The sequence below is a fragment of the Mesoplodon mirus genome, assembly GCF_964341445.2.
Source record: "Mesoplodon mirus genome assembly, chromosome: 7".
In the NCBI taxonomy this organism is placed as follows: Eukaryota; Metazoa; Chordata; class Mammalia; order Artiodactyla; family Ziphiidae; genus Mesoplodon; species Mesoplodon mirus.
Window position 1 is genome coordinate 69,974,982 of NC_138983.1, and position 15,698 is coordinate 69,990,679.

At 52.8% G+C, this 15,698-nt stretch overlaps 1 protein-coding gene across 8 annotated transcripts in view; it reads right to left on the bottom strand.

Annotated features, from left to right (window-relative positions):
• Window positions 1–15,698, bottom strand: part of ABCC8 (ATP binding cassette subfamily C member 8) — a gene marked incomplete at both ends in the record, with an annotated part of 76,350 nt that overhangs the window by 3,181 nt on the left and 57,471 nt on the right. For 5 of the 8 annotated variants that reach the window (XM_082628653.1, XM_082628652.1, XM_082628651.1 and 2 more), the window contains 14 exons: window positions 717–847; window positions 998–1,118; window positions 1,469–1,582; window positions 2,124–2,226; window positions 6,126–6,218; window positions 7,915–8,072; window positions 8,568–8,637; window positions 9,748–9,914; window positions 10,013–10,254; window positions 10,481–10,580; window positions 11,515–11,640; window positions 13,139–13,276; window positions 14,566–14,646; window positions 15,312–15,396. In XM_082628653.1, the coding sequence (XP_082484779.1) occupies window positions 717–847; window positions 998–1,118; window positions 1,469–1,582; window positions 2,124–2,226; window positions 6,126–6,218; window positions 7,915–8,072; window positions 8,568–8,637; window positions 9,748–9,914; window positions 10,013–10,254; window positions 10,481–10,580; window positions 11,515–11,640; window positions 13,139–13,276; window positions 14,566–14,646; window positions 15,312–15,396 (1,729 nt within the window). Of the gene's footprint in view, window positions 1–716; window positions 848–997; window positions 1,119–1,468; window positions 1,583–2,123; window positions 2,227–6,125; window positions 6,219–7,914; window positions 8,073–8,567; window positions 8,638–9,747; window positions 9,921–10,012; window positions 10,255–10,480; window positions 10,598–11,510; window positions 11,641–13,138; window positions 13,277–14,565; window positions 14,647–15,311; window positions 15,397–15,698 lie in introns of all 8 variants that reach the window. The other 3 variants (XM_082628649.1, XM_082628647.1, XM_082628654.1) reach the window with 2 other exon arrangements.

Here is a 15,698-nt window from a genome sequence, read left to right on the forward strand (position 1 = left end):
TTAGCCAGGGCTGGGCCCGGGTTTGGGCTTGTTTCCTGCAGTGGATCCAGAGGGGGCTCCTACTTGTCTGGCTGGGTATGGTACATGACTGCAGGGGAGCTGGGGACACTGGTGTCTCTCTATGTGCCTGGGTGTAGCGGGAGGGCACAGGGGTGGCTGAGCGTTGTGTGCAGGATGTACCCCACCTTAAACTGGAGTCATCTCTCACCCCATCGCATCCGATGCAGAGACAGAGGTGGTGATATAGAAGGATAAGGGAGGCAGGGACAGAGGTACATCTAAAGGTCAGAGATAGTGAGACAGACAGCCACAGACAATGACAGAGTGAGAGAGACAGAGACAAAGAGACAGGAGGAGAGGGGCAGCGTCGGAGCGGAGGGGGAGAGAGGGGGGAGTCAGTCAGAGTTGGATCAGAGTGCCTCCCCAGGACAGGGCCTCACTCTCTGCCCCAGGACCCTGCTCTGAAGCTCAGGGTACAGTGTCCTGGGAGAGCCCCTGACCACTTGTGGGGGGCCCTGACAAAGCCCCTCTGAGTCAGGGGAGTCTGGGGTGTCCTGTCCATCTCCTTGGTGGGTGAGTGAGGGCAGCAGGAGAAGGCGAGAGGCCTGGACCTGGGAGACTGGGGGTCTGAATGGGTGTGAGGCCTGGCGGGCCCTGAGGGCCAGGAGGTGACTCTGTGAGGCTGTCCAGCCCTCTGCCCTCCCCGCTCCCCTGACCTTCTGTCCTGGGGAGATGAGAGCGTTGACGTGCTTCAGCACTGGCTTCAGGGAGCTGTCGTAGCGCACACTCAGGTTCTGGATCTGGATTTTCCCTTGGTCTGGCCAGTTCTTCGGGATCAGCGATGGTGCTGGGGGCCGGGCTGGGGGTCAGCTGCCAGGTGTGGGCCACAGCTGGTATCCAGGCATGCCCTCCTACCCCCAGGATCCTCGTGTCCCCCTCAATCCAAACACACATCCACACTGGGCCCTTTCCCCAGACATCCTCCCACGCCCCTCACCCAGCAGCCCCTCGTAGCGCTCCGCTTCAGTTTTCAGGAGCCCGTGGATGCGTTTCACGGCCCCCAGCTGGAGCTCCATGTCCGCCAGGTTCCTCACCATCCAGTTGAGGTAGTTGGACACCTGAGGGGAGCAAGCCGTTCGCAGCTAGTGATCACTTGGTCCTGTCCCCGGCCACCAGGATGGCTCTTCTTACGGTTGAGGATGCCTTTTGCTGCCCACCGCTGACTGTCCAGGGGGCCCTCCATGGGGGTTACAGTGAGTGTGGATCCTCACCCACCCCCACCTGGGGCCCAGGCCTGGGTGAAGGGGCAGGGACCTGCAGTAAGCCCTCCTGTCCACATGGTCACTCTGGCATCAGACTCGGTATAGCTTGGGGTAAGGCCTGGGAGTGCCTCAGTCAGGGAAGGTGCCCTGGGCTTCCCCAGGGGCTGGTGTCTGACTCTTTCCCTCCCCCACCTGCTGCCACTCACCATTAAGGCGTAGGTAAGGCCCAGGCCCACCAGGCCGGCAGAGAGCTCCCTGTGCAGGGAGTTGGAGATGGAGGTCACGGCCGCGATGAGGACCACACATGCACCAATGTACTCCTGCAGAGGGAGTGGAGCTGGCCTGGACCCTCAGGGGTTGAAGGCACAGCACTCCTACCCCTCACTCCCTTCAGGGCGGAGAGCAGCTCAGCCGAGACTCAACCCTAGCCCCGCAACACATCATCAGACACACAGGAGGCTGTGAAGGCTGGAGCCCCAGTAGACAACGTATGCACACAGCTCTGCTGCCCCCGCCCCCAAGCCCAGCACGCATGCCTCACCAGCTGGCCCACACCTGTCATATGACCCACTTCAGACACACCTGTCACAGCTAAACACACAACTGTTCTCGCTCTTGGCACACACCTCAGACACACAAGCCTCCAGGCAGTGATATAAGAAAGAGAGGGCTCAGGTCAGACACGGGGAGGACCACCAGAGCTGGGAGAAGCAGGAGGGCTCGATGCCCACCCCGTATGCACACCAGGCCGGTATCTGTCCTCTCTTCCCACCCTCCGGTCTCTGTTTGGCCCTTGCTCTGGCTGCACAGCCCTATCAGAACCCCCTGTCCCGGGGGTGTGGGGGGCTGGAGGGCACTTGCCATGCGAACTTCAAGCCACCTGTTGGCGGCCGTGAGGAAGAGGGAGGCAATGTTGTTGGAGTCCGTGTATTCAAGGAGCTTCTGCTGGAACCGGGCCTCGTACCTGGAGGGAGGATGGGGAGGATGAGGGGGAATAATCTTGGTCCATGTAGCCCCCGGGACTTTCCTCACCTGCAGAGGGGGCTGCCTGGGCCTCAGCAGCCCCCAGACATGCCACCTCTGCCACCTTATGGATGCCATTCCTTCCTGGAACTCCTTCCCAGCTCCCTCCTGCTTATTCAAACCTGTCAAAGGTGCCACCTCCTTCAAACGCTTGTTTTCACCTCAAGACCTGTTCTCCTCTGCAGGGCTTCCCTGTTACAATAAAGCGCACCTCCATCCACCCAGGTGATCAGGCTGGAAACCCAGGAATCATCGGGATTCACATCCAATCCCTCAGTCCTCTTATTTCTTTCTCCAAAATAGCCCTGGCCTCTGCCTGCCTCTGGCCTGCTTCCTGCCCACTGCAAACTCACTTGGACTGTTGTATCAGCTTCCTGATAGGTCTACCTGCTATCTCCCTACAGTCTACCCTCCACACTGCAGCCAGCATAATCTTTCTAAGTCATAAATTGCATCCTATCTCTCCCCTGCTAAGAATATGAATGACTTTTAGGATAAAGAACCACCTCCTTGCCAGAAGCCTGTGTGAGCCAGCTCCTGCCAACCTCACCCACCTCCTTCCATGCCACAAATTCCCTTGCTCACTGTGTTGCAGACACAGAAATTACAGTAAAGTAATTTATTACTTTACTTGCCTTTTTTCAGTTTTGTGACAATGCCAAGTGCTTCCCCACCCCAAGGCCTTTGAACATGCTATTCCCTCTGCCTGGAATGCTTTCTCCCCTGCTCTTCCCAAGGCTGACTCCTCTCAACTTTCAGGCTTTACCTTAAGTGGCACCTCCTCAGAGTGGCCTTTCCTGGCCTATTTTTCTCCATCTCTGCAGCCTGTTTGTTTCATAACCTCTGCTCATATGTTAATTTCTCTAGCTGTTTATTGTCCACCTCCCTCACTAGACTGTAAACTCCATGAGGATGGAGACCATGTTCGTTTTGGTCACTAATGTATCCCCAGCACCTGGCACTGTCAATAAATATTTGTCGAATGAATGAACCTTCCCTGACCCTCTAAGGTAGATGGGACCTCTCTGTACAAGGAACTCTGGAGGCTTCTTTCCTGCCCTCGTGCCCTCATCACGTTCTCCCTTGTGTTACTTTGTATGGATCTGCCTCTTGTCTCTGACAAGCCTGGGCTCCTCGTGTCGCTCTCCTTGGCCACCCCTTCAGACTTTGCGCCAGGCCTAGAGGAGGGGGCAGGTGTACTTGTTTGATGGTGAATGAAAGAATGAATGAAAGGTGTCTCAGCGTGGTCTCAGGGAAACAACGGAGGGGACTCAGAAGAACTCAAGATGGATCTCGTGGGCATTTGCTCTTCACTCCCAGAAGCTGTTTGTTCTGCAGCTCCTTCAGTGGAGGGCCTAAATCATGTGTCTGAGGAGAGCAAAGCAAGTCTCTGAGTTGTGAGAGGGTGTGATCGGCCAGCCACAGGGTGGATGTGTGTGTGGGGGGGTGATGTGTCTGAGGGGAATGTGAAACCATTGGTCTGAGGGTTTGTGTGAGTAAGTGGCTGTTGAAGATGTGTATGTATGTGTGAGTGCATGTGTGAGTGACTGGGGAGTTGGAGGGGTGTGTGACTGGCCTGAGGGGTGGGTGTGCATGAGAGTGTGTGTGAGATGGGACCTTCTGTGGTAGGTGTATGACGGAGTAAGGAATGTGGAAAGAGCCTCACTTTTGGGGCCATGTGGACCCAGGTTGGAGTCTGAGCATTATAACTTACAGGCTGTGTCTCAGCACCAAGGCTCAGTTTCCTCACCAGTAAATTGGGGATAGTAATAGTTCCTACATGGACTGAAACAACCATTCAGTGTCGGGCACCCTTGAAACTCTTCTTGGGAAAAAGCAGGGCCTCCAAAAAAACCCGGAAGGTCAGCCAGGCCTGGGTTCCAAGCCCAGCACCAGCTCTCACTGACTGTGTGACCTTGGGCTGGCTACTCAGCCTCAGCTGTACAGCGTGGCTTCTCCTACCTATGTCATGAGGCTCTTATGAGGATTAAATGCAATAACCCACACACATATCTGGCACATGGGAAATGTACAACCAATAAATGCTAGGTTGCTCTCAGCAGGACAGGCCTCTGGGCAAAAAGCCAATGAATTTAACACATTCAGGGATGATTTTAAAAGTCCTTCACTCAAATTTAAAACTCATTGATCATGTCAATGCGGGGTGTGGGAGGCCTCCCAGGCAGCAGTTTCTCTGGCTAACCGCTGGCTTGGTCTGAGGCTGGTTGCAGGATGTGGGCATACACTCAGATCCTACTGAAGGGTCTGGCCCACTCTAGGAAAGTCGCACTCTCTCTTCCCCAGGTCCTGCCAAAGGCCTCCAGGAGATCAATTCTAAGAGGAGCATCATCGAAACTTAGAGTAGAGGTTGGCCCAGGAGTGCTGAGGGGTCTGGAAGGTTGAAGGAACTGGGGAGTTCAGGCTTGAGCAGAGGAGGAGGCTGGAAGGGAACCCTGGAGTCATGCCAGGCTCCAGGGAGCTTCTGTGGGGAAGACAGCACAGGCTTGCACAGTGGCAGGGGATGTCCAGGGAGCAGAGCCAGGGCCACGGCAGAGCTCTGCTTTGCTTTGCTTCACTCAGACAAGACCCCAAAGAGGACCTCCCATCGGCCCCAGATGCCCCAGAGAGTGAACTGGGGCTGCGGTGCTGCGCCAGGAGCCGGGGCACCTCTCCCAGGGCAGCAGCTAGACTTTGGGGGTTGGAGGGAGGAGATGCAGGCAGGCCTCCTCAGACCCTGTCGGCTGGCCCTTGAGCCCTAGGGTTACTGGACACAAGGCTGGTGTCACATGGTTACTGTCATGACCCGCACAGCTGTGCCATCCTAAAAATAACCTAGAATCATTCTCTGAGTGAAGCTTAGAGACCGGAGCCCCAGTATCTGGGTCAGGGGTCTCTGGCCTGTCTATCTGGAGGAGAGATGCCCTAATAATTCAGACAGAGACTGAGGTGGGGAGCAACAGCCCCCTCCACTCCCAAGGCAGCCTCAGACGCTTCTGTCAAGCCCAACATCACAACTCAGAGTGGCAAGAGGATGCTGGGAGTTTTGGAGGAACTGAAACTGAAGTTTTGGGAGAGTTCCTCCAGCCTGGTGAAGGCTTATCTCCTCTTTGAGTCCTAGCACTAATGACACCTCCTCAATGAAGCCTTCCATGACTGCCTCCCTTCTATGTTCCCAGAGCCTGTGTCCCCCTTTCTTTCAGAGTACTTGTCACATGGGTTTGTCCTGGCCTGCTCAAAGCCTGGACTGTAAATGCCTCCAGGGCAGGGGCTCATCTGACTCATTTTTGTCTTTTTAGTGCCTGGTGTGGGGCTTGGTGAACACTCAGTAAATGTTTGTTGAATGAACAAGCAGGTTCAAATCTGTACTTTGTGGGACCTTACAGAGAGCCTCAATTTCCTTATCTGAGAAGTGGGAATAATCAAGCTTTCCATTTCAGATTGCAGTGCAGAATGAATGAGACTGGCACGTAAAGTACTCAGCATAGTGTTTGGCTCACAGGAGCGTCTCAATGAAAGATGGCCTCAGGGCTGGCCCACACCATGTAAGGGCCTTTCCAGCATTGATTTGTGAGGAATTGTCCCAGCCTTTTCTCTTTTCATGTTTTGCCTTAGTTCACAGAGGCCATGGGCTTGGCTCTAGGCCTGAGATTCTCCTCTCTGGATCATGCTGCTAGAGCCCACTAGACCTGACACCTTGGGTGTACTGGCCTTGGGGCCTGATGAGGGGTTGGGAGACATGTGTCCTGGGCTTTCCTAAGTAGAGCCCTGAGAATTGAATCTCATGACCTGTGACCCTGGCTCCATCTCCACCCCCCTACCCACCCAGGGTGAATCTGGTACCTGAAGGCCCGGATGGTGGTGAGACCTTCCACGGTTTCGGCAAAGTGTGAGAGCAGTGGGAGCTGGGTGGTGTCGTCCAGCTGCTGCAGGTCCCTGTGCAGGGGAGCAGAACAGAATGGTTAAGAGGGCAGCTCAGGGCTCCGCCTGGGTCTGAATCCTAGCTCCACCTCTTCCTACAGTGCGGGCAAATAGCTTCACCTCTCTAGGCCTCAGTTTCTCGCCTGTAAAGAGGCGAGACAAGGGTACCCCCCCATCAAGCAGTCGTGAGGACTGGATGAGCTCGTTTCTGTAGATACTTAAGCAGAGCATGCTGTACGGTTACTGTTATCCTGGGCATCACACACCTCACGTCTGCGTCTATCTATCTGCTTTGCCGCACCGCCTCACTCTGCAGCAGTGTTAGTTCCCTTTCACAGGCGAACAACTTGAACAGCTAGTCAAAGGAACAGAAAGACCAAACTCCACGCTTTCAGTCCCCTCCCCGATAACCACCACAGGCTTTGGATTTAAAGAGCTCCTGGAGAGGGGAAGGCCAGTGGTTTCCATGGCAACAGAACTGTTCCTGCTCCCCACAGCTGCACCTTGACAAGTGTATTAGTGCCAAGGAGGTCAGCTTGGGAATGCAGGAAGCAGCTTTCCTGGACAAACTGTCCCCAGGGCCAGAGTGGGTGCCAGGGGAACAGGGTGGTTTCTCTGGCAGAAGGAATGAACCTTGTAGATCAGCTTGTACGGTGTTTAAAAAGCCACTGTGATTTTGTGAATATCAGTGCACTATGTTCCATGTGGGTACCAGGGGATTCTGGATCATCCAGGCAAAAAGCCGTTTATACAAATCATGATCCTTATGGGCAAGGTAATTGTGGCCAAAATGTATCTAAATTTAATTATTATTATCATAGCCAATCAGTATTTTGACTCATTTCTAACAAACTCTGTGTACTTGAGAGAGGTACTTAACCTTTCTGGCCACAACTCCTAGTAAGAAACACATTTTATATCACGAATCAGTACACACACACACCCATACAGGCCCAAAACAAAGGTTTCATCAAGCAAAGCTTACTGTTACTATGTGAATACAGTCTGATATTTTCTATTCTATTTCATTAAAAAAATTACCGGTTGTGATCTATGATACTGATTTCATGACCCACTGGTAGGTTGTGATTGGCAGTTTGAGACACACTGGCCTAAAGATTCTTAAAAATTGTCCCTACAAATCTTTGAATCTATGAGCTTAACAGAATCGCTCCCAGAAAGAACTTCCAAGAGAACATTCTTAGAAAATTTTGAGTAGGAAAGAGTCATGCGTGGCTCCAAGGCTCATGAAGGCGAATGTGATCAACGCGAAAGGCTGTGAGAGGCTCCCTCAAGTCAAGGCTTCCAGCCACGCTCTGGATCCACGTGGGTTGGGAGGTCTGGTTGCCATAAGACCCCTCATATCACGTGCCCTCTTATTTTATGCCATCAGCCTGGACACTGGAATCATACAATCCTCCCGGGAAGCACTTTGGCAAAATGAATGAAGGGCATGATCACGTGCCTACACCCTGACCTGGCAATCCCATTCCTGAGCATATCACCCAAGGAAATAGTTCAAATAGTAACTGCAGTGTGTGCGTGCTGACAGATGGTTATATTAGGATAGTGGAATATGAATATTTCAATTTTCCATTGTTTGGGGGGACACGACTCTGCTACTTCTACGATGATGATTCTAATAACAGTGCTGAAGTGCCTATTGCAAAGAACTTCCCATCCCTCACCCCCGGGCAAGTGCTGCCATCACCTGGATGCCACCCGGAAGTACTTCTGGATGAAGTAGCACACGACAGCCAGGGGCAGGAGGGCCACGAGGAACACAGGTGTGACATAGGAGATGACGGCCAGAGCTGAGACACAGAGCAGGGTGGAGCGGCTCAGGCACTCCAGCGTGGACGGGATGTGCTGCAGGAGGGGAGGGTGAGAAAGGGAGGTGAGTTCTGGTATTTGATCACCTTCAGTGTGTTACCTGGCGCCATATTTTGCTCTCTTCCTTTATTACGGTGCATGTCTTACCCCCTGCAGCTACGCTGTAGGCTCCCCGAGAACAGGAATTAGAACTTTGTTTTTCACCATCTAGTATGATGGCAAATAAAGAACACAGGCTAAATCAAAATGAATATCCTCCACAAAATCAGTCACCTTGGTTTAGAGTATGCTTGGAACCTTATTGTGAGCCAGAGTGGGCTTGGATGGAAGCCAAAGGGATGTGGTTTCCTTCAGCCTTATTATGAGGGTCTCCCAGGGGAGGCCCCAGGTCCTGAGGCAGCATTATAATCAGATGGTGGCCACTGGGTTCCTACCCCAAGGCTCTGATCTGGGGAAGCCAGCACCAGACAGGAAAAGCTCCTGGGGGCCTGGCCTCTCTGAACTGCGGAAATGCGTCGAGGTCCTGTGTACCTGGTCGATGGTGTTACAATCGGATGAGAACCTGTTCAGGATGGTTCCAAGGGGTGTGGTCTCGAAAAACCTAAGAGGTAACCAGAGGAGCAGTTACTCATGTGTTTACTGATTTCCCTCCTGTTTACTGAAGGAGGACAATTATTTCTTTCGTTTCAATGTCTATGGGGTCATCCCCAGGTCTGCTTTTCCAGGGGCATTCGCCTTTGCAGATGTCTGTAGACATCTGGCCTGTGTCGCTGAGAATTCGCGTGGCCACCCAAGGGAGTGCTGGCCCCTCCCCAGCCTCTCTGACCCTACAGCCCACGTGTGACCTCTGCCACCGTTCTCAGCTTATCGCTCTGCCCGACACACTCAGGACTCCCTCTGTGTCCTCCTGGGGACACAGAGTTCTCTCCAGAGGGACAACTCTCCCAGGGTGGGGAGGGGACAGGGCCCCGGGGCAGCTTGTTGGCCGGCTGACCCTTCAAGGTCACTCCGGCTGTCAGCACTCCGGCTGTAACCCAGAACCGGCACAACCCCAAAAAGAGGATTTCAGAACCACAGATCTGGACAAATAGAGGGTAAGTAAACCTGGAGGCCGTGTCTGTGGGCCACAGAGTGCTCACAAGGCTGAAAAGTAAAAAGTGCAGATGGTGAGGTCTGGCATTGAGGAGGGGCCAGATAAGCTGTTTGCCTACTGTATTTGTAAACCGAGTTAGCCAGCCAATTGGGCTGTGACAGCTTTAAACCTCTTTCACACCAAGCAGCCTTTGAGGGTTTTATCCATCCCATTACGGAGGATGAGAACAGCTTCCCAGTGTGTCCCTGGGGTCAGAACCTGCAGAATGGCTGCGGGCGGAGAGAGAGGCAGGGGAGGTGAGAGCTGAACCGTGGGTGGTACCTGCCTAGGGAGGGGAAACTAACATTTAGGCAGAGCCTGCAGACACTCGCTGTGAAGGGCTCTGGTGACAATTAGATGAGCTAACCATGTAAGATTCCTAGCACCATGTCTGGCTGAGTAAATGCCAGTTTCCCTCTGCTTTCTGCACCGAGGAGGGCACTTTTCTCACATCATCTCCTTGAGTCACCCCAGAAGCCTGTGACAGAGATCGTATATCCCCATTTTATTGATGGGAGACCTGAGGCCCAGAGAACAATGACTTGCCCATAGCCCAGCACAGCCAGGGGAGAGGCCTACCTCATGGGAGCCAGGATGATCTGGTTTAGCAGGCTGCAGTGCAACCTCTTGGCCACCTTCAGCCCTGTCCACTCCACTGTGATGGATGTGACAAGGCACAGCACGATGCCCAGGCTGCAGAGCACCGTGAACACCATGGCGTAGACGGTCTGGTCGAGGGAGCAGTCCTGGGCCTGACAGAGAACGAGGCAGGGTCCTGCAGGGGGGCGGTCCATGCTCAGCCCTCCCCCCACCCCAGCCCCGGCACTGGGGCTGCTGGCCACACCTGGCTGAGGGAGCAGTTCCTGGCCATGGGGTTCAGGATCAGGGCGCTGTCAGTCCACTTGGCCAGCCAGTAGTCAATGGCCACCAAGACCATGTGCTTGAGCAGCTGGGATAAGATGAGCAGTGAGAGAAGCAGGATGCCGGCCGAGGACAGGTACTTGGTGCAGGCCCGCCACGGGATCTTGGCGCGCTGGTGCAGCACCGACGACAGGTTGTCCTCCTCCTCACTCTCGGCCACCTCCTCTGCAGGCCGCAAGAACCCACCCTGTGGCTTCACATTGCACACCCCTCTGAGGGGAACCAGGGGGTGTGTCAGCCCCACTTACAGATGGAAAGGCTGAGGCACACAGACGGGATGGGATTTCATCAGAGGCACACTATCTCCCCACTCCCAGAACCCCAAACCTTAGTCTCCTCATGGTTGATCAGACCTCAGGCCATGATTTCACTCCAGTCCCACTGTCTGTACCTTCCTCCTCTTCCTCATCCTGCAGGAGGCCATCTCTTGAGGACGTGGCCCGGGGCAGGCCCTGGGGTGGCTCTGTGGCTTTTCGCTCCACAATGGTCTCCTGAAAGACAGATGGGTCTGGCCGATGTCCTTGGGGTGTGCTGAGGGGAAAAGGGAGGGTAGGGGGGCAACCACCCCCGGTGATGTCCAGTGTCAGTTTCCAGGTTGCCCCTGCCTGGGGGACAGTCCAGATGGACACATGTTTGCCTGCCAGAATTTATTCCTTCCCCTTCATCAGCTACTAGCACCCCAATATCCCTGTGGGAGACCACCTCTCCCCTATTCTTAGTCTCTGTGATTCAGGGGGCTGATCATTCTCCCTTGCTCCTGGGGTGTGCACATGACCCAGGACTGGTCAATCTTCACATTCCACATCCCTGACCACAGTGATTTGTTTGGGGTGGGCACATGACCAAATTGGACCAATAAGAGTCAGCCCTGGGACTTTTGCTAAACTATCATGAAAGAGGCACTTTCCTTCTGGCAGAGTTGTTGACCTGGGAGAATGGAAACCTGAGATTGCCAGTGGCCCTCATTGTTATATGAGAATGAAGCCAATGTGAGGTGAGTAGAACCAAGGGATGGGGAGAAATAGATTCCTGATGATATTGCTTGACTACCTGGATCTAGCTCCACCTGAAGCTATGGCGTTGACTTTCCAGTTTCTTGAGCCAATAAATCCTTAACTACCCACCCTTTTTTTCTTTGCTTAGCCAGTTTGCATTGGTTATCTGAAGCTTTGTAACTAAATGGTACTGACTATCTCAGGAAAAGGGGAAGTCATCCTCCCGACTCTGCCTTGGGTAGCTGGCACAGGTACTGGCTCTCTAGTAGGAGCAAGTTCATGCCCAGCTCCCACATCTGTCCTTTGTGTGTGTGTGGGTGGGAGGTGGGGCTTCCTGGGGCCAATGAGGGCAGGAAGACCTTTATGAGTTCAGGTTCTAGCAAAACCTTCCTCTCAGGGGGTGGCTGACTGGCCCCCAAAATACACCCACCTTCTCCAGCTCTTGGTCCTGCCGGTTCATGAGGGTCTTCCAGTGCTCAAAGAGCTGGCACTCAGACCTCTGGAAGTCCTTGAGCGTGCCCTCCCTCTGGATGGTGCCGTCCTTCATAGCGATGATCTGGAAAGGCAGAAACAAACCTGGCGGGGGGCTGGCTGGGGAGGAAGAGTGGAGGTCGTGCCCCTGCCTGACCGAGAGGTCTAAGATGGATGTACACAGAGCACGTATCTTTTCCCCACCACAAACAGCCTCCAGCTTGCCCACTGCCCTCAGCAACACGCTCCAGGATTTAGAGTCTGGTACATCTGGCGGGGGGGTATTCTCAATGGTTGTCCCGTGGTTGATAGGAGGGTTTACAGAGCAAATTAGTGCATCCTGGTCAAGCTGTCTGGTTATCCCCAAGGACTCCAGCAGTGAGAGCTGTTTCCATACACTGAAAGGCCTAATAGCACGTTACCCTTAGCTCCTCCTCATGGCAGATCTGATATGTTCCACCAGTGTTTGGCAAAGCATCTGTTGGTCTAAGTGTGTGTGGCCTCTTTGAAATCAATAAAACTTATTTTATTTGAAACATTCAATGTTTTATACTCATGTAGACCCATCAGTAATTCAGAAACCCATCCTGCTCCTCTCACCCCCACCCACCTCATGCTGGGGTTCAGGGACGGATGCCCAGGAGTCCTGTTCACTGACACCTTAAGGAACCAGGCACCTCCGTGTCTGCCTTCTTTGGACTAAAGATTGTCCTGAATTGTCTCACCAGAATCACCACAAAAACTCAGACACAAACCTGTACCTGCTTTAATAGCTTTTTAAAAAAAATCTAAATTTTTTTCTTTTTTCTGCTTTAATATCTTTTTTGAAAAATCTGGATTTTTTTTTTTTTCATAGTAGAGGGAAGATCTTACCACATGTAGAAGGAAGACTTATTTGGGGGGAATTAGAAGGGCTGATTAACACAGACCTGAAGCTTAGGAAGGACCTCAATTTCCCCGGACAAATTTATGTAGGATTCAGGCAAGACCCAGATTTCACAAGTCACATAATTTCCATCTTAAAAATTAAATGCTTTCCAGTTATTTGAAAAGTAACTATTGTCTTCATGTTGAGGAATATGGGAATTTAACTGATGTGGGATTTCACAAAATTACATTTTACTGGTAATATTGAAGTTTCTATTACTACTGCCATTGTTTGTTTCCATATTTTCCATTTGATCCTAACTTGAATCTGATGCACTCGTGGGCAGGAAGATGGCTCTCCCCTCCAAATGGGCACTCCCCAAGGCTAGGGGGGTGAGTCATCAAACTGGGCAGGAAACAGAGGTAAGAACTGAGTGTCTGCTTCTTTTTGAGACTTCTTTGTGCCAGCCTTGTGTGTACCCACATGGGGCCCGTGTCAGGATATGGATGTCTGCAGCTCTAGGTGATACCAAACCCTTGGGCTATGCAGGGTCTCCCTGATTGGCCCAGCCTGTGTGAAGCCATCCATTGCTGATCTCTTCTGCTTTGTGGCCCTCAGCAGTTGCTACTGAGACATCTGATTGACTCCTTTGAAGATGTCCGACTGCCTCTCCCACCTCAGCCCTCCACAGCTTGACCCCCTTGTGGCCCCTCACCCAGTCTGCATGCGGCAGGTACTGTAGCTTGTGCGTCACTAGGACCACTGTCCGCTTATCATCTCGGAGCAGCTCAAGGATCCCAGCCTGCATCAGGTGGTCACTCAGATGGACATCCAGAGCTGAGAAGGGGTCATCCTAGGCAGAAGGGAGAAGGTAGGGACACATGTGGGAAGAGGGGATAACAGTGAGTGTAAAAACCACCAGAGTTACACCAGCTCTGTTTTAGGGACTGACACTAACCCAGCCTACCGCATGGTCCTGGACAGTGCAACCAACCTTTCTGGGCCTCGGTTGCCTCATCTTGAAATGGGGCTATCAGTTATGCCTCTCAAACAGATCTAATCACAAGCATTTCCTGACTCCTGAACCTCCACTGACTCCCTATAGTTTATTAAGTCTGAATTCCTTAGCACACTAATCCAGGCCCTTTATTTACCACCTGCTCAGTCTTCCTTTCCAGTCTCACTTCTCATCTGTCTGGTGCAAGCTCCCTACGCTCCAGGTTTCCAGGGAATTTGCCATTCCAGGCCTTTGTCCAAGCTGTTCCCTCAGCCTGGAGTGCTGATCTGCCTCTTGTCTGTCTGGTGAACTATTACTCATAGTAAGAGTGGAGGGTGGAGAATAAAGCTGGGGTCAGAGACCTGAGGTTCCTTCTTCTAACCATCTGTCCAAATGGGCTTCCTCTTTCCTTCTGTTTAACTGACTCACTCTTCAAGACCCTCCTCTAGGAAGCCCTCCCTGATTACTCTAGCCCTCACAGTTGCCTCCCTGGACATAGTCTGTGTCACACAGTTTGGCTTTCAAGTGGGCTGTGGCTCTTGAGTGTGGGTAAGCTCTGTCTCCCTAATCAGACTCTCAACCTTTGAGGCCAAGGGCTGGGTCTTAGAATTCTTCAGTATCAACTAAGGCACCTCACACTTGGCATGAAGTAAGGCAGGTATAGATAAGTTTTATCTCATGTTTGATTACTAGTGGTTAACTGGAGTGCTGTGTTGAGAAGGATTCTGAGGCCAAGTTAAGTTTCCATGGGAAAGAAAGCTGTGATCAATTAGCAATGTCTGCTCTGGGCATGAGATGTGAAGTGGTAACTCCCCTTCCGTGTATTTGCCATTTTGTAGTCGGGCTAAATAAGTGTTAATAGGTTGGGGCTGTCCTACAGGGAGGAGGCCTATAATTACTACTCGCCTCCCCTCATGGCTACTGCAGAGCCCAGTGTGAAATCCACATGGGTCAATTGGACTAACCTTGCCTCAGCTTCTCCATCAATAAGATGGGTAGGTAATATCTCTGGCAGGAGAGGATTGCTCCTGGAGGGGGCGGTTGTTGGGTGATGGTGTGTGTGGGTCTGTCTATCTGTGTAGGCAATGAGCCAAGGTGGCAGCCAGTCATGAGGGCCCCAAGGAGGTACCAGCTGGTGCACTCACCAAGAAGACGACGTTAGTGTGCTGGTAGAGGGCTCGGGCCACGCTGATTCGCTGGCGCTGACCACCGGACAGGTTGATGCCCTGCCGCCAAAGGGGAGGAAAGGTCATGCCCTCACAGCCCTTCAGGAGAAACTGTCCTGGTCCCTACTTGTGAGCTCTTTGGGAGGGAGGCCTGGCTCTATGCACCTCTTTGCCCCCTCCTCACCTGGCAGAGAAGGGGAACTTGTACATGTTTACTGAATTCATTCAGAAGTGGGGAGAATGATTCCCAAGGTGCTAGGGACCATCTGACCCATGAAAACCAGGATGGAGGAAGGGCGGACTTAAATCACACATAAGGAGGACAGCCACAGAAGAATCCTATTTGTTTAAGCTTATGGAGGAGGGACCCCGCCCAGAGAGGGAACAGGAAGAACCACCCTGAGTCTAGCACAGTGCTGTGCGGGCTCTCAGTACATACCTGGGGCATGAATGGAGATGTCAAGTCATCTCCAGCCTGGGAAAGTGCTAAGCTGACCTCTGCACCAAGATAGACTGAAAACTTTTCGAGGACAGCCACCAACCCAGGGCTCAAGGAGATCATTTTGATCCCACTGCAGGCAACTCTTCAGCCTTCCCCCTTTCTCATTTCTCATTACCTGTTCTCCCTGAGAAGGATGTCAGGGCATGGTGATGGTGACGGGTGGGGAGCAGGGGAGGCTGAGGGCCCCAACTTTGAGAACCACCCCCTGGAAGCTGCTACTAACCCGTTCCCCAATCTGGGTCTGGTCTCCATGGGGCAGGATGTCGATGTCTGGCTGCAGGGAGCAGGCTTCGATGACCATCTTGTACCTGCAGTGGGGTGGGTGGGTACACAGCTGATCACCCTGGCCAGAGGTGGGCCTGGGCATCTGCAGAGGGTCATTACCTTCCAGGCAGACGTGCCCAGGAGGAGCAATGGCTTTAATGGGCCTCCTGATGGGTGTAAGCAAACACCCCGTGAGCTTGAAAAGAGCTGAGGGCAGCACCTGACACCATCATGAAGAAAGTTAAATATTTGAAAGATGAATTGGATGGGAGCAAATAGCCACATAAGTGACAAGAGAGGGCCTGTGGCCCCTGTGCAGTGGGAAAAGCTGCAGCCAGAGCCCATG